This window comes from Heteronotia binoei, chromosome 2 (genome assembly GCF_032191835.1).
Source record: "Heteronotia binoei isolate CCM8104 ecotype False Entrance Well chromosome 2, APGP_CSIRO_Hbin_v1, whole genome shotgun sequence".
NCBI lineage: Eukaryota > Metazoa > Chordata > Lepidosauria > Squamata > Gekkonidae > Heteronotia > Heteronotia binoei.
In genome coordinates, this window is record NC_083224.1 from 131,851,183 (window position 1) to 131,873,663 (window position 22,481).

At 40.9% G+C, this 22,481-nt stretch overlaps 2 protein-coding genes across 3 annotated transcripts in view; one reads left to right on the plus strand and one right to left on the minus strand.

Moving 5' to 3' along the window:
• LRRC53 (leucine rich repeat containing 53) overlaps positions 1–15,393 on the minus strand; it is a 41,685-nt gene extending 26,292 nt beyond the window's left edge. Inside the window, exon 1 of the mRNA XM_060233483.1 lies at positions 15,306–15,393. Coding sequence (XP_060089466.1) covers positions 15,306–15,393 — 88 coding nt within the window. The remainder of the gene's footprint in view (positions 1–15,305) is intronic.
• Positions 1–22,481, plus strand: part of TNNI3K (TNNI3 interacting kinase) — a 342,231-nt gene that overhangs the window by 294,247 nt on the left and 25,503 nt on the right. For both annotated transcript variants that reach the window (XM_060232023.1, XM_060232024.1), the window contains one exon: positions 18,920–18,979. In XM_060232023.1, coding sequence (XP_060088006.1) covers positions 18,920–18,979 — 60 coding nt within the window. The remainder of the gene's footprint in view (positions 1–18,919; positions 18,980–22,481) is intronic.

The window sequence follows — 22,481 nt, forward strand, 5'->3', positions numbered from 1 at the left end:
ATAAATCCAGTCTCCTCCCCCTCCTTCTCCTCCAGTGACTGATTCCCACAGGGTATAATGGAGAATTAATCTATGGGTATCTGATGCTCGGGGGGGGGGGTATTTTTTTTGTGGTAGAGGCACCAAATTTTCAGCGCAGCATCTGGTGCCTCTCCTCAAAACACCTCCCAGGATTCAAAAAGATTGGACCAGGGGGTCCAATTCTGTGCACCCCAAAAGAAGGTGCCCCTATCCTTCATAAGAACATAAGAGAAGCCATGTTGGATCAGGCCAACGGCCCATCCAGTCCAACACTCTGTGTCACACAGTGGCAAAAATTTTTATATATACACACACACTGTGGCTAATAGCCACTGATGGACCTGTGCTCCATATTTTTATCTAAACCCCTCTTGAACGTGGCTATACTTGTGGCCGCCACCACCTCCTGTGGCAGTGAATTCCACATGTTAATCACCCTTTGGGTGAAGAAGTACTTCCTTTTATCCGTTTTAACCTGTCTGTTCAGCAATTTCATCGAATGCCCACGAGTTCTTGTATTGTGAGAAAGGGAGAAAAGTACTTCTTTCTCCACTTTCTCCATCCCATGCATTATCTTGTAAACCTCTATCATGTCACCCCACAGTCGATGTTTCTCCAAGCTAAAGAGTCCCAAGCGTTTCAACCTTTCTTCATAGGGAAAGTGCTCCAACCCTTTAATCATTCTAGTTGCCCTTTTCTGGACTTTCTCCAATGCTATAATATCCTTTTTGAGGTGCGGCGACCAGAACTGCACACAGTACTGCAAATGAGACCGCACCATCGATTTATACAGGGGCATTATGAAACTGGCTGATTTGTCTGCAATTCCCTTCCTAATAATTCCCAGCATGGCATTGGACTTTTTTATTGCAAACGCACACTGTCTTGACATTTTCAGTGAGTTATCTTCCACGACCCCAAGATCTCTCTCTTGGTCAGTCTCTGCCAGTTCACACCCCATCAACTTGTATTTGTAGCTGGGATTCATGGCCCCAATGTGCATTACTTTGCACTTGGCCATATTGAACCTCATCTGCCATGTTGACGCCCACTCACCCAGCCTCAACAGATTCCTTTGGAGTTCCTCACAATCCTCTCTGGTTCTCACCACCCTGAACAATTTAGTGTCATCCGCAAACTTGGCCACTTCACTGTTCACTCCCAACTCTAAATCATTTATGAACAAGTTAAAGAGCATGGGACCCAGTACCGAGCCCTGCGGCACCCCACTGCTTACCGTCCTCCACTGCGAAGACTGCCCATTTATACTCACTCTCTGCTTCCTATTATTCAGCCAGTTTTTGATCCACAAGAGGACCTGTCCTTTTACTCCATGACTCTCAAGCTTTCTAAGGAGCCTTTGATGAGGAACTTTATCAAAAGCTTTCTGGAAGTCAAGGTAAACAACATCTATCGGGTCTCCTTTGTCCACATGTTTGTTCACCCCCTCAAAGAAATGTAACAGGTTAGTGAGGCAAGATCTTCCCTTGCTGAGTCTTCCTCAATAACCCGTGTTCATCAATGTGCCTACTCATTCTGTCCTTGATAATGGTTTCTACCAACTTTCCCGGTATTGAAGTCAGACTGACTGGCCTGTAATTTCCCGGATCTCCTCTGGAACCCTTTTTAAAGATGGGGTGACATTTGCTACCTTCCAGTCCTCAGGAACGGAGGCAGATTTCAATGAAAGATTACAGATTTTTGTTAGAAGATCCACAAGTTCAACTTTGAGTTCTTTCAGAACTCTTGGATGTATGCCATCCGGACCCAGTGACTTATTAGTTTTTAATTTGTCTATCAGTTGTAGGACCTCCTCTTTTGTCACCTCAATCTGACTCAGGTCTTTCAACACCCCTTCCAAAATTAGTGGTTCTGGGGTGGGCAAAAAGTTCTCGTCTTCCACAGTGAAGATGGAGGCAAAAAATTCATCTAGCTTCTCAGCCATTTCCCTATCCTCCTTCAGTAATCCTTTTACCCCATGGTCAGCCAAGGGCCCCACTGCCTCCCTGGCTGGTTTCCTACTTCTAATATATTTGAAGAAATTTTTATTGTTGGTCTTTATGTTTTTTGCAATATGCTGCTCATAGTCCCTTTTTGCCTGCCTGATCACAGTCTTGCATTTGATTTGCCACAGCCTGTTTTCCCTTTTACTAATCTCACTTGGACTGGTTTTCCACAGCTTAAAGAAGTCCTTCTTACCTTTTACAGCTTCCATTACTTTGTTTGTTAACCATGCAGGCCTTTTCTTATGCCTGTTTGTGCCTTTCCTAACTTGTGGTATGTATTTTATCTGAGTTTCTAGGATTATAGCTTTAAATAGTGTCCAAGCTTCCCCAAGGGTTTTGACCATATGTACCTTTCCTTTCAGTTTCCTCCTCACATGCCTCCTCATCTCAGTGTATTTACCCCTTTTAAAGTTAAATGTGGTTGTGGCGGTCTTTTTGGACAACTCCCTATTTATACAAACGGTGAAATCAATAACATTATGATCACTGCTCCCAAGTGGCGCAATCACTTTTACATCTCTCACCAAGTCTTGGGCATTACTTAGGACCAAATCCAGGATCACCCCACCCCTGATAGGTTCTGAGACCATCTGCTCCATAGCACAGTCATTGAGAGCATCAAGAAACTCAATCTCTTTCTCTCGACCAGAAAACATATTGACCCAATCAATCTGCGGGTAGTTAAAATCACCTATTACAACACAGTATTTACGTTTAGCCGCTATCTTTGTGAATAAACAATTTTATTAGTAACATATGGTAGTAGAACTATAACTACAACTTATAAAAAGCTTAATATATATTAAGAAAAAGACCATCATTCTACCCCACATCTTACTTTCTCCCACCCCTCCCCCAATTACTTGACCCCCGCCAGTGTTATTTTCTTTAAAAAAACAGATATTAAAGGTACCCTTAACTATCAAGAAAAAAAAACGAAACAAAAAAGAAACATAGGGAAGAAGAACCCCCTTCAAGAATTGTATTGTTATCTTAAAAATCTTAATCCTCAAAAATTGTCCAATGTCCTTTTATTTTCCACTCTTTCTCTACATATCTTCTGAATTTCTTCCACTCTTGGTTAAAAAGTTCTAAATCACAGTCTCTTAATTTTCTTGTTAATTTGTCCATTTCACTCCATGACATAACTTTCATAATCCAGTCCCATTTTTCTGGTATTTTTTCTTGCTTCCACAACTGCGCATACAATGTCCTAGCAGCTGAGAGCAAGTACCATATTAATGTTCTATCTTCTTTTGGAAATTTTTCCATTTGTAATCCCAGCAGAAAAGTCTCTGCCTCTTTATTGAATTCATATCCCAGGATCTTAGATATCTCTTGTTGAATCATTTGCCAAAACATTTTAGCTCTTTCACAAGTCCACCACATATGGTAGAAAGAACCTTCATGCTTTTTACATTTCCAGCACCTATCTGGCATCTTATTGTTCATCTTTGCTAATTTTTTTGGAGTCATATACCATCTATACATCATCTTAAAACAGTTCTCTTTAATACTATGACATGTTGCGAGTTTCATGGAATTTTTCCACAGATATTCCCAAGATTCCATCTTTATTTCTTTATTTACATTAATTGCCCATTTTATCATTTGAGATTTCACTACTTCATCTTCTGTAGCCCATTGTAAAAGTAATTTGTACACTTTTGAAATTAATTTCTCATTATCTCCAAGCAGAACTCTTTCCATTTCTGTTTGTTCTTTCCTTATTCCTTCAGCTTTGATATCATTCTCCATCAAACTTTTTATTTGTTGCATTTGAAACCAATCATATTTATAGTTTAGTTCTTCTGCAGTTTTCAATTCTATTTTCCCGCTTTGTATTTTTAGTAACTGGTTGTATGATAGTTGTTTTTCCTTGACTGTTTTGGCCGTTAACTTTATCACTTCAGCCGGCACTATCCATAAAGGTCTCCTCTCATCACCATATTTCTTGTACTTTATCCACACATTTAATAAGCTACTCCTTATATAATGGTGAGAGAAAAGACCGTCCATCTTCTTTTTTCCATAGTACAAATATGCATGCCAGCCGAATTTTTTTCCATGGCCTTCTAACATTAGAAGTTTTTTATTTAATAACGTTATCCATTCTTTTAACCATACTAAACAAATTGCTTCATGATACAGTTTCAAATCTGGTAATTGGAATCCACCTCTCTCTTTCGCATCTATCAGGACTTTCATTTTAATTCTAGGTTTCCTCCCGGCCCACACGAATTCCGAAATTTTTCTTCGCCATTTATCAAATTGCTTAGCATCTTTCACAATGGGGATGGTTTGAAACAGATACATAATCCTTGGTAAAATATTCATTTTTACTGCAGCTATTCTACCCAACAGTGACAAATTGAGCTTGTTCCACTTTAGCATATCTTCTTCTATTTTACGCCATAGCTTTTCATAATTGTTCTTAAACAAATCAATATTTTTCATTGTTATCTCTACCCCTAGGTATTTTACCTTAGAGGTAACTTCACAACCCGTTAGTCTTTGTAGTTCTTGTTGTCTATTTTTCTGCATATTCTTACATAAGATTTTTGATTTTTCTTTGTTTATATAAAGTCCCGCCAACTCCCCAAACTCTTGTATTCTCATTAACAACAAAGGTGTAACTTGTAAAGGATTTTCATTTATAAACATTATATCATCTGCAAATGCTCTGTATTTATAGGTAAATCCTTTTATTTGTAGTCCTTCTAAATCTTTTTCTTCTTGAATCTGCATTAGTAAAATTTCAAGAGTCATTATAAACAGCAATGGCGAAAGCGGGCAGCCTTGTCTGGTACCTTTACTAATTTTCATTTCATCTGTAAGATCTGCGTTGATGCACAGCCTTGCACTTTGTTCAGAATATATTGCCTTTATCATTCTTATAAAACTTTCTCCAAGCTCCATTTTTTCCATCACTGCAAACATAAAGTCCCAATTTAAATTGTCAAATGCTTTTTCTGCATCCGCAAAGAATAGCGCTACTTCCTTTTCTGGATGTCTTTCATAATATTCTACAATATTTACAACAGTTCTAATATTGTCTCTTATTTGTCTTTTGGGAAGAAAACCGGCTTGGTCCTCTTTTATAAAATTTATCAAATATTGCTTAAGACGTTCTGCCAGAATTCTTGTAAATATTTTATAATCATTGTTCAAAAGTGAAATTGGTCTGTAATTTTTCACATTTGTAACATCTCTTTCTTCTTTAGGTATCAAAGAAATAACAGCTTCTTTCCATGTATTTGGTACCTTCCCTTTGACTCTTATTGCATTCATCAGCTTCTGTAATTTTGGTATTAATTCATCTTTAAACATTTTAAAATACTTGGCTGTATAACCGTCTGGCCCGGGAGCTTTATCATTTTTCATCACGTTGATTGCTGCCTCAATTTCTATTTTTTCAATTGGGTCATTCAAAATTTTTCTCATATTCTCAGTTAATGGCTCAATTTTTATTTTCTGTAGATATTCATCTATCTTTTTTCTCTTTACTTCAGCACCTTTAAACAGCTTGGCATAATACTTAAAAAATTCTCTTTTTATTCCCTCTTGAGTAACTACGTCTCTTTCATCTATCACAATTCTATTAATTATTTTATTTTCCCTCTTTTTTTTCAGCTGCCACGCCAAGTATTTCCCCGTCTTATTTGCTCCTTCAAACGATTTTTGCTGGAGCCTTTTCAAGTTCCATTCTACTTCTTTGTTTAATAAATGTCTTAGTTGAGTTTGCAATATTGAAATTTCCCTTAGAATTTTCTTTTTCCCTGGTCTTTTCCTCAGCTCTCCTTCTTTTTTCTTTATTTCATTTTGAATATCCAGTAGTTGTTTTTCTTTTTCCCTTTTATCTTTATTGTTCAAAGTAATCAGCAACCCTCTCATTACTGCTTTATAAGCATCCCAGACCGTCTGAAAATCGATATCTTCTTTATCATTCACTTGGAAAAATTCTTTAGTTTCTTTTCCTAGGAAAGTCACTGTTTCTTTGTTCTGTAGCAAGTCTTCATTCAATCTCCATCTTCTCAATCTTTTGGACAGTTTTGTAATCCACATTATTGGGTTATGGTCAGTGCCAATTTTAGGCAAAATCTCTATCTTTCTTGTTATGAGGCCTAAATCTCTGGTTCCCCATAGCATGTCAATTCTAGAAAATGTCTTATGTCTTGCAGAAAAAAAAGTATAGTCCCGCACTTCAGGGTTAAACTTTCTCCATATGTCCTCCAAATTTTCCTGTTTTACTAATTCAAAAAAAGACTTTGGCAATTTTCCTTCTTTTCCACTATTTTTTTTCCCTCCGGATCTATCCAATGAGTTCTCAACTGTTCCATTAAAATCTCCCATTAAGAGTATTTGATCGTAGGTCAACTCATCTAGTTGTTGTGTAATGTCTTTAAAAAAAACATCTTTTGCACCATTAGGTGCATATAGTCCCAATAACAGCGTTTTTTTCCCATTTAATGTTATTTCCACTGCTACAAATCTTCCATCCTTATCTTTAAATACCAATTTTGGCTCCAGGTCTTGTTTAATATAAAAAACTACTCCCCTTTTTTTCTGGTCAGCTAACGAAAAAAATTCCCTTCCCAATTGTTTGTTCCATAAAAATTTATAATCCTTTTGTTTAATGTGGACTTCTTGCAAACAAATTATATTACAATTTTGCTTTTTAATCCAATGAAAGGTTGCCCTTCTTTTTTGTGGTGAATTTAGTCCATTAACATTCCAAGACAATAGTTTGTAATCCATCATGGTGCAAATTCTTTATTTTCTTCAAAAAATCTCCTCAGTTCTCGGGCATTTGTGATCGTGACTCTCTTCCCCTGAAGTTCAAAGCTCACACCCTCGGGGATTATCCATCTATACCTTGTGCCATTGTCTTTCAATTTTTCTGTCAACTTTTTATATGTTCTCCTGTCATTTATCACTTCTTTCGGTAGCTCCTTCATAATTCTCACTCTGCTACCTCTTACTATCAATGATTGTTCAAAGTTTCTCTTCATAATCCTTCCCACCATTTCCTTTGTCATGAATCTTACAACCACATCTCTTGGTAAGTTATTTTTTTTGGCATATAGCGAGTTGACTCTATACATGTGATCATACATGCTTTTAGTCTTATCAGGGTCTTCTTCTAAGAATTCTGCGATTATGTTTGTTATATATCCTTTCAAATCATCATTCTCTTCCTCAGGTACTCCTCTCAAACGTAGCTGATTTTCCATTAATTTGCAGTCGTGAATCGTCACTTTTTCTTGTACTTTCAGCAAGGTGGTATCATGTATTTTAACTTTCTCCTCCACCTCCTGTACTTTCTTGTCTATTTTCCCAATTTGGTTTTTGAGGTCATCCACTTCTTTTTTAATCACTGTAGTAAGTTCTTCCTTCAACTCTTCCATCATTTTCTTAACTCCTTTCATAATCCTGGCTTCCATAGCCTCCATTTGGTCTTGCATTTTATCTAATGAAAGGGCTCTTGTTCGGAGCTGCCTGGGCTCTGACATTTAAGCAAAGAGCAAGGGGGATGCAATTAAAATACCAAAAATTTCCGTCGCACAATTTGCAAGTTTGACTACCAAGTTCAGAAGGTCTAAATTTTCTCTCTCAATTAAACTTTGTTCTGTTTTCTTCTGAGCTTCCCAGGCCCAGATATAAATTTTTGAAGAATTTTTCCCCTTTAAAAAAATGACGAAATTTTTGACCTCACCAATTTAAAATCTGACAGTCAGGTTCAATAGAGCAGGGCTTGCCCTTTCCAGCAAGCCCAATTTCGCTGGTTTCTGAGCCCCCAAAGCAAAGATATTTAACAAAAAAGTCTTTAAAAAATCCAAAATGGCGGCCGCGATTTTTTCTCCTTTTAAAGATTTTTTTTCCCCTTTTAAAATCACCCCAGGAGCCCACCAATAATGTAGTCAATAGTTCTTATCTTCTTACCCTTTTCCCTGTCGTTTCTGTCACTTTTTAAAGTCCCAAATCTTTTTAAAACGATGTTTTAAATTGGACCTCCCAGCAATGGCTGCCGATGTTTCTCTATGATGTAGAGTAGGCTTTTTTCTTTACTGCTTCCTGTCTCTGTCACCTTCAACCTTATAGATTGCTTGACGCACTTCCTGTCTTGCTCAGTAGAGTTAAAGGACTGTTCCAGTATATTCCTGCGCAGTATGGTTGTTTACATTCCACAAATCGTAAGTAGACACAACAATGATTTCTCTTCAATTTTTAGCAGTTTTTAACACTGTCTTTTATGTCAAAATAGTCCAAACTTCACCCTTCCCTTCTTCTACTTGCAAGTTTTATATTTTCCCCTTATTTCCACCTTTAAAACGTCTCTTTAGTCTGTAAATAGCTCCGGAGTGAAAGAAGAGTTTCTGTACCTTTTTTCCTCTATTTATCCAAGTTCCACTGGTCTTCCAAGACTTTAGTTGTTTAAAAATGTCCCAGAAGGTTAGGATCGTGACGAGCTTATGCCAAATCCATGGCTCTGAGAGATCTTGCAGACGATAATTTTGCAAACTTCTGAGACTCCTCAAAGCCTCAAAGGACCCTTCTCCAAAGCTCCTTTTCAGCCAAGGTAAATCTCTTCTAAAGTTTTTAGTGCAAGTCTTGGACCTTTCTCTCACTGAGAAAGGTAGGCAGTGGGCTTTGGTTTGCCCTCCACTACCCCGAACAAGACCTTCAGCTTGCTCCCGTTACGAGAGACAACTCAGCTCGCCATTTTCCTCCCCGGAAGTCCGTTTAGCCGCTATCTTTAAGCCTTCCATCATATTATAATCACCCTCTCTCTTTTGATTTGGTGGGCAATAACAAACTCCCATAGTTAAATTTCCGTTTGGGCCCTCTATTTCAACCCAAAGCATTTCTAAAAGTGAATCTAATTCTCTGACCTCAGTCTTACTGGACCGTATATCCTCTCTGACATACAGAGCCACCCCACCTCCAACCCTTCCCTCCCTATCCTTCCGATATAACTTGTATCCAGGAATCACCGTGTCCCACTGATTCTCCTCATTCCATCAAGTTTCTGAAATTCCCACAATGTCTATGTTTTCTCCCAACACTAAACATTCCAATTCACCAATTTTACTTTGAACACTTCTAGCATTTGCATACAAACATCTATAATTTCCCAGGCAAGCTAGGCCCGCCACCTTCCTCCTGCCGCCTCGAGACTCTGGCAGACAGTCCGTACTGTTTGTCACCTTCACAGTGGACAACTCTGGTCCATTACCCAGTAGAACAATAGCAGCCAACCCTTCATCTTCATTATTTCCAAATGGAGAGAAGGCATTTAAAAGGTACACGGTCCCTTTAAATGTGATGGCCAGAATTCCTTTTGGAGTTCAATTGTGCATGTCACAACCTTGCTCCTGGCTCCAACCCCAAAGTCCCCAGATACTTCTTGAGTCAGACCTGGGAACCCTACATAGTAGGCTCCAGTGAAACATTTCAATTATATTCTGTTGATTCCATCTGAAATCACTCTCATGAAGTACATGCATTTGACTGCATTTTATACAAGCAGATCTATTCAACTTGCCAGTGATAAAACAAACAAGCCCAGGATCTATCCAGCCAGACAGCTAGCCTTGGTCACTGCCTTTGTCTCATTGGATAATATGAAAGCAAGTTCCATGGATGCCATTCAGCCAGAATGCTTTGGACGTGCAAAGTTATTTTGAACTAGTAGTTGTTATGGCCAGGCCTGGCGCTAGGGGTTCTGGTGCCCTTAGGCCGAAGTCTGTTCCCCTGCCCCCCGTCTCTTCTCATGTGCGCTTGTGCATGAGTGCTCAGCCCGGTCCAGCCGTCCCCTGTTTCAAACGGAACCAGCTGGATCCCTTTGAAGCAGAGGTGGGCCAGGCTGCACAGGGAGCGGGACAGGGAAGGCCAGGCTGCGCGGGGAAGCGGGCATGGGATGGCAGATGGCAGTGGGCGTGGGGAGGCGGGTGGTAGCAGACGCATAGGGGGACGGATAACAGTGGGGGGAGATGAAGGGCAGCGGGCCCGGGGAGAGGGGGCACCTCATGGTGTACCTAGGCCAAGTGGTGCACAAGATGGCCACCTACTTGGCCAATCCTATGCGCCAGTCCTGGTTATGGCCAGTATGATTTAGGCAGAAAGAACCTATGGAAGGTGTTATGATAAATATACTTATAATAAGTATGCTTTCCACCCTCCTCCTGTCTCAACATTTATGCTCACCCACAGAGATAATCATAAATTTGGGTTTCAGAATACTCTGTGGGATCTGATGCCTCCTGGTGATTCACTGGATGAGCTGATAGAGGACTGGAATTCCTGTCTGTCTGAAGTCATCATTGAGATTCCCCCCACCCCAGTGTCCTCTTTGCTCCCAGTCAATATCATCCCCCCGGTGTTCTTTGGAACTCAGGGGAATGAAACGGGGACTTAGATGATTAGAGCAAGTTTGGCGTATGAACTCACAATGAAGCTGCAAGAGCATCTTATAGGACAGTTATGAAGTCCGATGAGGTGGTGGTGAAGGCTGTTAAGAAGGAGTTCTAAACAGCCTCCATCACATCTGCTAGCTCTTGCCCAGCACAATTGTTTAGGGTAATCAGATCCTTAACATCTCTCATAGAGAGAACTTAAACTACTAGGAATTTTGCCATTAGCTGTGAGGCATTTTCAAGCTTTTTCACAGAGAGAGTCTTGTTGCTTCACCATGACCTCCCAGTTAAAGCTGATGTAGTAAGTGAACTGGAGGCCCCTTGGCCATCTTGGACTCAGCACTTGATAGCTTCTGTCCCAGACTGATATTGACAGGATCCTGGGTGCTGTTAGGCCAACCACTTGCCCCCTGGACTTGTGCCCCTTGTGGCTACTGAAAAATGGCAGTGAGGGGATATGGGGTCCACTGGTAGATATTATCAATTTATCCCTGGATTCAGGAGTCTGTCCAGAAGGACTAAAGGAGGCTGTGGTCATATGCCAACTTAGAATCCTTTAGATCCTTCCAATTTCTGCTCAGTTTTGAATCTCTCATTTCTGAGTAATTGAGACAGTGTTTGCAGAGTAGCTTCAGTTTTCTGGAGGATACACTGGCCCTGGACCCATTCCAGTCTGGCTTCCATCCCAGCCACAGGATGGAGACAGCACTGGTCACCCTCACAGATGAGTTCCATTGGCAGTTGGACCAAGGCAGATCAGCACTGCTGTTATTATTACAACTGACATCAGCTTTCAACATGGTCGACCATGACTTTTTGACCCACCACCTAGCTAACACTCATTTTTTCAAGGTCAGGAACAGAAGGTGGCACTGGGAGACAGGGTGTCCCCTAGGTACCCCTTAGTATGTGGGGTTCCCCAGGGGGCAACCCTCTCCCTGATGTTATTTAACATCTACATGCTCCCCCTCACCCAACTGGTGCAACGTTTTGGGCTGGGATGTCACCAGAATGCTGATGACACCCAGCTTTATCTGTTGATGGTCAGCTAGAGACCACCCAGTGACCCAGGCAAACCTAGCTGAGGGGCTGGAGGCTGTGGTGGGATGGTTGAAACAGAGCTGGCTTAGATTGAATCCTTCTAAGACCAAGGGTCTCTGACTGGGGAGTGGAGATTCAGGCTTGGGATGCCAACTCCTGGATCTTGAAGGTGTGCTTTTAATACTGACACAAACCATTAAGATCCTGGATGCCTTCTTAATCAATAGAGGCCCAAATCACAAATGTTACCAGACTGGCTTGTTTTCAGCTGCACCAGATCAGGCAACTGGGTTCCTACCTGTTTCATCCAGACGTAGTCACAGTAATCCACGCAACAGTCACCTCCAGATTAGACTACTATAACTCACGCTACATGGCTCTACCCTTGAGACTGGCCCCAAAACTCCAACTGGTACAGAATGCAGCTGCACAGGTCCTCACTGGGACTCCGGATACAGCACATATCCATCTGTTGCTACATGAGCTGCAGTGGCTTCTAGTGGAGTACTGGATCAGGTTCAAGGTTCTGTGTTGACCTTCAAGGCTCTTAACAGTCTGGGAACCACATACCTTTGGGACTGCATCTCCTTATTCCTCCAGAAGAGCATAATACTTGGTAGATGAGAATCTACTGGTGGTTCAGCTGCCCTCGACTAGTGCCTAGGCAGTCTCTGCCCTGGCTCCATCTGATGGAACGCTCTGCCAAATAGCATCATGTCCTGCTGGACTTATTACAGTCCCACAGAGCTTGAAAGGCAGTGAAGTTTCACCGGGCATTTGACTGAGGACAGTAATGGTTGCATCCTACTGGCACTCCCACCCATCCCTGTTTTTCCCATGAGGAAGTAACACCACTGTAATCCTTAACCCTATCTTTTACAAAAACTGTGGTTTTGTTAGTTTTACATTTTTACTCCTGTATGAATTACTATGTTGTACACAGCCCTGAGCCTTTCTTTGGCAAGGGAGGGTGGTTAAAATGCAATTAAATAAATCAATAAAAATGCTTCTTGCCAGTTTCACTACAAAAGTTTGCTGCCTTACAACAGAGGCTTAACACTAGATGGCCATCTATCATTCATGCAGTTGTAATATATTCACAAGTTGTGATGAGGAAAGCCAAATATGACTGCATAGTTTTGCTATACAAACCAACGTGTGTTATCTGGAATGCATGCTACCTGATTTCAATCTAATGTCATTTATTGTAAGGAGTCTTTGACTCTGTTTTGTTGTGATCCGCCCCGAGCAGAGGGTAGAATAAAAATTCAATAATAAATAAATAAATAAATAAAGGCTTGATGGACTTTATGACCTGGGTGGGATGAACTATATTAATAATGTGTTTGTATTTTCACTGCAGTATCTATTCATCAAACTTTGCAAAGTAGTTGTGATAATGTCCTTTTTAAAATATCTGCTTATATGACTAAAGACCTTCCTGAAGCTTCTGTTCATCCAATACCATGTCAGTTTGGTTGCTTCATGCACCCATTTATTGCCAGCATCTAGCCTTAAGCTTAAAGTAAAGCCAGGTCTACAAAGGTTTTGTGAGTAATAACACTTCCACTGGTATCTCCATAGTATGGGTAAGGAACCACAGAAGCACATTTTATTTTTTCCTCTTTAGATTTTCATATGCAAAAAAAGTTCAAGGTATGCCAGAATGGCTGGTGGAGAGCTTTATGAACCTAGTGTAGTTGTATCTAGTATTTTTATTTTTAGCAACTATTAGGCTAGAAATTTTGTTTTGTTTTATCCCTGCTGATAGGGATTTTTTTGTAAGAATCAGCATATGAACCACAAGAATCAGCATATGAACCACAATCTGCTTGACATTTAGGTGGGTAGCCTTGTTGAATTGAAGAAGCAGAGCAAAGTTTGAGTCCAGCAGCACCTTTAAGTCCAATGAAGTTTTATTCAAGGTATAAGCTGTTGTGTGCAAGCACACTTTCTCCAATATAGTGAAACAGAATTTTCTCAACCATTACATTATTATCTGTAAGCCAATTTGCCGTAGCCACATTTGTCAGTCAACCCTGGTTTACTCCAGGTTTGAATAAACACTCTTTCACATCATGGAAACAGTTGCGGCTGACCCGCTTTGCTGATGTCCTCTCCAACAGGGTTCTGAAAGATAAAGTGACCTTGGAGGCAAACTCTGAAATTCGACTTCCCTGGTTTGAGTACCTGCAGCTTAAGCATTTATTAGACACTCATCACTTTAGCCCTTCCTTTCGGATTCATCTTGGGGAGTTTGAGAAATATTTGTATAGTGACGAAGCCCCTATTAAGGAACTGATATCGAAAATTTACAAACTGTTACTCCACTCCGTTGACACAAAACCGCACTCCTATCAAGGGGCCTGGCATCGAGATCTGGGCACTGAGCTAACTAAGGAGCAGTGGCAGGTTATTTGGGGCTCCTCCATATATAAAACGAAGGCACTAAATGTGCAACTTCAAGCCATTAAAGTTCTCACACGCTGGTATATGACTCCAGCACAATTATCACACTCTTCCTCTACTTCACCTCTTTGTTTTAAGAACTGCAGCCAGAGAGGCACATTTTTCCACTCCTGGTGGCTCTGCCCCGTCATACAAAGCTTTTGGAGGCTAATTTACCAAGAAGTGCATGCCCTCACCTCATACTCTTCACCATTCACGCCAGAGTACGCTCTTCTGAACCTTGTAGGCGCCTCACGTGCTCCTGACCACACAGAAGAACTAGTTTCACACATGTTCATAGCAGCTAAATTCGCAATTGCCCTGGTTTGGAAGCAACAAACTCCTCCTTTGAGACCTGTATTTATCACTCAGTTACATAGACATCTTGACTCTAATTAGCTCTTCCTGGCAACTAAATCCCCACCACCACCTATATGTAATATTTCAGGAAATCTGTTTCAATGAATCTGGTATATACATGTGGACATGTTAAGTCTCTCAGTTTTTGCTTGTACCCAGTATTGAACTTTATTTGTCATGAAGATGTCACTGGACTCAAACTTCATTTTCACATCTGCTTGTTAACTTTTGCATTTTGATAATAATTTACTGCCATTCACAGATGTTGCTTTAACTCAATCGCAGCTGTTATCATCCAGTTCTTATGCATCTTGATTCTAACTAGCCCTTCCTGACAACCAACCCCCTCCCATCCCCTGCATGTAATGGCTGAAGAAATTTTGTTTCACTGTATCTGAGGAAGTGGGCTTGCACATGAAAGCTTATACCTTGAATAAAACATTGTTGGTCTTTAAAGTGCCACTGAATTCAAATCTTGTTCTGCTGCTTTAAATTTGTTAATCAGATGTCTTATTAAATTGATGACTTCAGCAAGCAAGGTGGGGGGAACCCGCATTGTTTTAGAATTATAATGCACTTTATGATACTAATCTGTATCAATGGTACATCACTTAATCTTGCTAATGCCAAAAGATTCTTTGGCAGGGTTAGAAGGCGATTGATAGCTCATTCAGCCAGCAGACAGCTTGAACTTTGCACAAAATGTGGACAAAACTTATTAAAATGATCTATTTTGTTTTTCTTAAAGTGTTCGGCTGAGTGAATGGCTCTTTCTGGGTAACAAAGGTTTTCAATTACCTCTGAAGGCCTCCAAATAGTTTGGATAAGGCCTCTAGGCAAAGAGGAATGAAGCAATGCTATCACTCTCCAGTGAAAATGTGAAACGCTAGCTCTCTGAAAGTTTACCTCTCAGCAGCAGGAATGAGGAGCAGTCGATACAATTACGGCAGTGCTGTGTGAGCTTACAGTACAGAATAAATATCAGTTCTCTTAAAGTGTCTTACTTAGTTACCTAGTATATACGTTAATCCTTGACACAGAGTAATCTCTTCAGAGCACACCACACATGAAGAGGGACATGGTGCTATTAGCTGAATCATCATAGCAAGCAGAATGAACAACGTACCTAAAAAGGGAAGCATAAAAGTCATATATATCTTGGCATTGGCATTATTTTTATTCATGGCTTAATTACTATACAGCATTAAATAAACTTAAGCAGTGGTCATGTAACTTTTGAAAGACATACACTTTAAAATAATATTGGCAAATTCTATGAGTGTCAACGTAAGTTTAATTTTCAGTTTTTTAGTTTTCAGATTTTAAAATGTATATTTCTAATAAATAAAAAAAAATACAAAATACAATACGTGTGAAAAGCAGGATCAAATTTTGGAAAGGCACCAGTCACATTTCCTACTTTGAGAGCTTTTAATAGATTTGAATCAACCGCATGCAACCTGTCTATATATTGAACACTGAAGCAAGCAACATTTACAAATCAAAGATGACAGATTTTTTTAAAAAAACTGAATTAAAAATTCAGGAACTGAAAAAGAGTGGAATCTATGGTTTAGAAATATATTTGAATATGTGCTAATACTATTGATCAATGGATGTATTCTCATTTTTAGAAACTTCAGTAGAACAATAATTTGGATAATGGGATAAATCAGATAGGAGACACTAGTCATACATTTGTCATGCAAGTTAGGTTTTGGATGAGACTGTATTTTGAGGACATACAAAGAGCTCTGCTGGATCAAATCAAAAGTCTCCCTTGTCCCAGCTCTTGTTTCCAACAGTTGTCAGTCACATAATTCTGATAATCTCATAAACAGGGCACAAAGGTCAACAGTTCTCTCAATTTTCATTTATTTATTTATTTTTGCCCCCAGCTACTGGTACTTGTGCCTTTGAATATGAAAGTCCCATATAAACAACATGACTAATAGCCATTGATAGACCTATGCCCAATGTCCTTTCAAAGCTACCTTAGCCAATTACCATCATCACATCTTGAGGCAGCAAATGCTATGTTAATTATCCATTGTGTGAAGAAGCATTTTCTTTTGTCTGTCCTGAATTTGCTGCCGATCAATTTAATTAGATGACTCCAAGTTCTAGTGTTAAGAGAATGGGTAAAAAAATTCTCTCTATCTACTTTGTCCACACTATGCATAATTTTATAAACCTCTATGATGCCCCCCCCAACCCTTTAATCATTTTTTTTCTGAACTAAAAAGTCACAAAACATTGCTTTTCCTAATAAAGAAAGTACACCAATTCCTTGATCATTTTGGTTCCTGGAACTTTGCTAGTTCTGTCATGGCAACACCATAGATTTATATAAGAATTTAAAAAAAAAAAACCCTCCTTATAATCTATCATTATCCCACACTGAATTAATGTTTTCATTCACCTACTGACAATGACTCTAAGCTCTCTCTCCTCGTTCCTGTCAATTTATACCCCACTAAGAATAAGGTCTGTTGTAAAGAAAAATACAACGGGCTCTAGAAAGAAGCTCTAGGTGAATGCCCCACCCCCATCCTTGCTGTCTTCCCACCCACCCAAGTGAAGGCATTCAGTCCTCCCCATCTCAAGGGGAGCTGATATCTGCCATCTGGGGAGCAATTGTAATTCTGAGAGATTTCCACCTGGAGATTGGCAACAGTGGTTCCCCAGAAAGAAATGACTGGTGTATGGTGTTGTACCTGTCTGAGGTCCTACCCCTCCTCAAAACCCACCCTCTCCAGGCTCCACCCCTTAAAACTCCAGGAATTTCCTAACCTCAGTTGGCAACCCTATCTCCTTCCCTTTATTTGCCCATCTGACTTCAGCTTGCCATCACCTCCCCCCTCCCTGCAGCCTCTACTCAGGAAAAAACAGTCTTTCTCCACAGTGCGGGGGACCAAAGCAGCTTACATCGTTCTCCTCTCCCCACTTTGATCTGTGCAACAACCCTGTTGCAGCAACCCTGTACAACAACCCTGAAAGTCTGTGACTGGTCCAAAATCACCCAGTCAGCTTCCACAGCAAGAACCTGGGTCTGGCAGACCCCACTCTGAAGACTTAACTTCTATGCCCTCCTCAAACTCCACCACAGAATCTCCAGGAATTTCCCACCAACCTGGAACTGGCAGCCCTCATCAGCACCGGCCTCAATGAGTTCTCCCTCAGAGGCCTTTAGACCAACAGTCTCTCCCTGATAATGTTGTTGATCTTAAGCACAGGATTACAAACTCTCTCTCTCTGACTTGCTTTCCCTTCCTCCCTCCTCCTCTGTATCTGGTCTACTGCCAGGAGACCCCATTCCCCGCCCCCATCTATGACTGTTTCCCTTCCAGAGGAGGATAGGAAGGAGCTCTCAGACAATCAAGGGAAGGTTTTCTCTGGCTATTTCCCTTCACCTCCCTCAGCCAATCGAAGCTTTCTCTGACTATTTCCTCCCTCCTCCCTCCCTCAGCCAATCAAAGGAGGGTTTCTTTCTCTCCTCTGCAAAGCAGTGTGACAGGTGGCTCAGCCAATGCGAGAGTAGGGAGAGCTAGTAACTGCCAGAACCAAGGTTAGTTGCCTTGTACTAATGGAATCAGCTTGGCTGGCTAGAACAACCAGTCAGGTGGAAAAGAGGAGTGGACTCAACCAATGGCACACAAGTACTCTTGATTGATGGTTTGATGGATCAAAGGTTGATGCAGCGCAGTTCCAACTAATGAGGGAGCTTGGTTTTGCCAAGATGAAACAACTTTTATATATATGGGATCAGTGTATATATGAAGTTAGGTACTTTTTGTGTTGAAATGTACATCAAGGTATACTTACTTATGTTGAACTTCATTTGTATCCCATTCTTCCAATTTACAGAGATCTGGAGCCCTTTGTGGTCCACTTTGGTTCTCACTGTCTTGAACAATTTGCTGTCACCTGCAAACTCAGCTCTGTCATTAATATCCTTGACCCTTGCATAAAATAACTTCTATCATTTTTTTCTGTATTCATACAAACAACAGCTGTTTTATCAACACAGGTCACCTGATTTTTAAGAAAAGGGTTTTGTACCTTTGCCACACATACCTAGTATGCAAGTCTATTTAATAATTTATAACAATACTCAGTGTGTAGAACAGTGAGCTCCTAAGAAATAGCCACACATGGTCTGCACAAAGAAATTGTTTGGGTGGAAGGGGAAAAATGCCTCTCCTTACTCTCCCTAAATAATGCTTTTAAAGTATTTCACTGGAGCTAGGAAACCTCTTACAGGCACATTATGTGCCCCTTTAAATCATACATGAACACAAGTACTTACTACACTTGGGTTTCATTGAGATATTCATTCTCTCAGATTTAAAATTATAGTTATTACAGCATATGAGAAGGTCCAGATGATGCTTTACAAAAGATGATGGAAAAAGAAGGGACAAAGAACACTGAAATGGTATGAAAGCATACAAAACAGCTTACCCATCACAGCTGTATAGGCAAGCTGTTTTTCACTATCTGATAGAAATTGTAAATATGTGACTAACAGTTTTTAAAAGGCACAGCAACTTTTTTCTCTTTCTTTGCAATCCAAATGTTCTTAATTTGCACTGCATTCATATTGTTATGGTGTTGTATTTTCAGGGAAGACCAGAATTTTCTGAAGTGGTCGCCAAATTAGAAGAATGTCTATGCAATATTGAGGTAACAACATAACCTGTGGTGATCGAGAGATGTGAATGCATAGTTCTGAGCAAGTTTGATGGCTGGCTGATTGCTTAAAAAAAAAGATCCTGTTGCAAGATAAGTCCCACAGTTTTCTCAAGCTGATATGTCCAGTTGTAACCTAAGCTGTTCTATGTGAAAGGGAACCAGTAAGTACAATTAAAAATTGAAACAAAGGCTAGCCCATCAGGAATGGAACCTGAGATCCAAAGTCCTCATTATTCTCTGTTGCTGGAGATAAGCTATAGTTTTTAAGACTTGAAAGTGATACGAAAGATCCATCACTTACAACAGATAAACAGTCATTTAGTTTGTCCCCTTGTTGACTGTGGCTGAACAGATACTGCAGGTTTTTAAAGCATTAGAAAAGACTGTAATACATGTTTACCACTCACAATAGCAAGAATGAGTATAAGCACCATAGATAGCTGTGTTTCATGTTACTTGCAGTTCTTAAGAAAACAGTCATCTCTAGTAATCTCTACCTGGAGGAAGAGGCCTATCACTGGGCTTTTGAATTATTGGCAGCTTGGAGGGCAATTAGTGTCTTATTTCTCTAAGAGTGGGTTCTAATATAATTCAGTCAGTGTGGGAGCTTCTCAGTGCTTCTTCCTGCACTGTTTGTTCAAAGTGAGAGGTCCCAGAACATATGGTAGGAAACCAGAGCAGGACTACAACTCTTCCCACTTGGTCCAGGGAGAATATTTTCTTGATGACACAAGGATAAGCTACATTTCAGAGGCTGCCATATGTACACCCGGTGCCAGGGTTTTCGGCACCCTAGGCCTCAGCCCTCCTCCCCGGCTTCCTGCCCTGCTCCCACACAGGGGCTTACCTTAGCATGCACCTAGGTGGGGGAGCTGGAGGCAACAAGGGCAAGCATGGTGGTGTCAGCAGTGGGCCTGAGCAGAGGGTGCCCCTGCCCTCAGTACTCTGGGAAGGGAAACACACCCACCACCACACCACCCTGTTGGGAAGGGCCAGGTGGCTGCTGTAGCTCCTCCACACTGGCCTGGCTCAAAGTCAGCTGCTGCTGCCTACTGGGGGCTGCATGGAGAAGCAGAGCACACCTGCCAAAGCAGCGCCCTGCCGGGAAGGGCCAAACACCTGCTGCAGCTCCTCCACACTGGCCTGGCTCAGGGGCAGCTGCTGCTGGGGGCCGTATGGTGGAGCGCAGCTGCCACCATGGTGCTCTGTCAGGAAGGGCTGGGCGGCTGCTGCGGCTCCTCCCTATTGCTGGACTGGGCAAGGTAGACATGCAGGAACTGCCCCTGTCACCAGATAGCACTATAGGCAGCTGCCTACCTCACCAACTCAGGCACACCAGCCCTGGCCATGTGCTACAGGACCAGGGAATGGACTGAATAGGAATGCATTTGCAATGGACTGAGCTGGGCATGAAGCAGTAGAATTCTGAAGAGATAGAATTCCGCTTCAGACCAAGTTATTACTTTTGGATACCTTAATGGAAAAAAAAATCCACTCCCTGTAAGTTTAAAAAACAAACAAACCAGCAGGTAGCATAGCAGAGCCACAGGTTCTAGTGCAGCTGTTGGGCTTGTTTTCTGTTTACAGAGAGCATTCAAAAATATGCTTTGCTTTCTGAAGTGGTACAATTCACTCTACTGCCTCAGCATCCTACTGCTTCAATCTTCCACATATGTGTACTGAGCTAAGGATCAGGCCTAAGAGGAAATCTTTTGGACTCCGACTCCCCTCCCCTTTACCAAAGAAGGAGAAATTCTGAGTTTCATAGCCCCTTGAAACCCTGCCACAGTGCCCCCTAACATGTGTGGGAGGTAGGATGTTTGTTCAGAACTCCAAGGGCCTCTCCTTCATAGCCATGTGTCTCTTCATGTGCCAGACCTGCTGACTAGCATTTGAAAGCAGGCTCTGGGGCCTCAGCCTGGCAAGCCCTGGTTTGGTCTGAACCAGAGGATTTGTCTTGAGGAAAAGTAAATTTCACATGGGTTTTGAGAAAAGACAGGATCAAATATTTTCTAAGACAGTTGAGTCAGATGAATTGAACTTCGGTTTATGGCTCCTTTTGGCTTTTGGACAAGAGAAGATGACTGATAAAACAGGAGTTATGTTTGATTTTAATGAACAGTTCCTAGAATAGCTCTTCTGCTCTGTCTTCCCCCATTTCTCAAACTATATCACCACTCTTGAGCTGAAGGGCCAGAATAATGACTTCTATCATATGTTTCATTTTTTAGGCTGCAGCTGCAGTATCAGGTCACTTTGTGTTTAGGCAGAAGTGGGGTTTGGGGTTTGAGGATAGGGGTTTTGTTGTTATTGTTTTGTTGTGGATTTTTTGTTTTTGCTTTGTTTGTTTTGGAAAAGTAAAGCAGTATATCACCAGTAACTGCAGTATCACGGGAAATCAGTCCAGATACTGTAATACATCTGGGCTGTGAGCTTGTGCAAGTCACAGGAGGAGAAGCAATATTTAGGTAGCTGAAGTCTATCACTTTTATTGGCAAAGTGAACCAGGGGTAAAGGTTAAAGGAGCAAATGTTGTGTAAAGGGTGGGAAATCCTTAGAATCTTGATTGGCTATGTGAATAAGGACAATTTTAGTTTTTCCCCTTCCCTTTTCAGAAAATGTTTATTTTGTTGTTCCTTTTTGAAAAGCTTAACACTCTCAGACAAGACTCAGTGTTCTTCAGTTATGCTTTGTCACTCTTTGATACAGTTGCCTATATAATAATATATTCCTTTTTATTGGAAAAAACCAAAACCAAAATGATCTACAGTTGTCATCCTGCAGACCTTTTGTCCAAATGAAGAGTAGGGTTTTTCAGTCAGTGGTTCATCAATGTAAACATTTTTGTAATGATAGTTTTGTATGGTCAGTGTGTCACTTGAAAATGTCCACATGTGGTGATATCCAAGAGTTATTTCATATTATAGCTACTCCGGCCTTATTAAGACAAATATTCTTTAACTCTTCATGAGAGAGAAGCAAGCCACAATCTTGGACAAAGCCTAACTTGGCCCCATCCAGATATCATTATGGATAAAGAAAATATCTACACCCAGGATTTCCTATCAGCCTAGCTATAGAGAATAGTTTCAGGGAGATCCCAAGAAAACCTGGTATTGTGTCCATTCATTCATTATTTTCTATTTAGGAAAGTTGGGGAGAGGAGGGGAGAGTGTACACAAATCTAAAGTTTATCTTCCTCTCATTATAAATTTTTGTTCTATCTAGAATTTTTGGTGTATTTTTTGTATTTGTGTGTGTGTGTGTGCCTGGAAGTCATGTGACCTCTGGTGACTGACCCCTACTGGGGGCATGGAGGATATTCAAAGAGGTGGCTGAATAAAGTCTGCTCCTGCCTTCCCAGCATCTGATATTCAAAGGAGGTCTCCTATCCAAGCACTTGCCAGAGTTGACCCTGCTTAACTTCCAAGTTCTGATGAGATGAGGCTTTCCTGGGCTATCCAGGTCAGACCATTCTGTCTAGAATATTAAT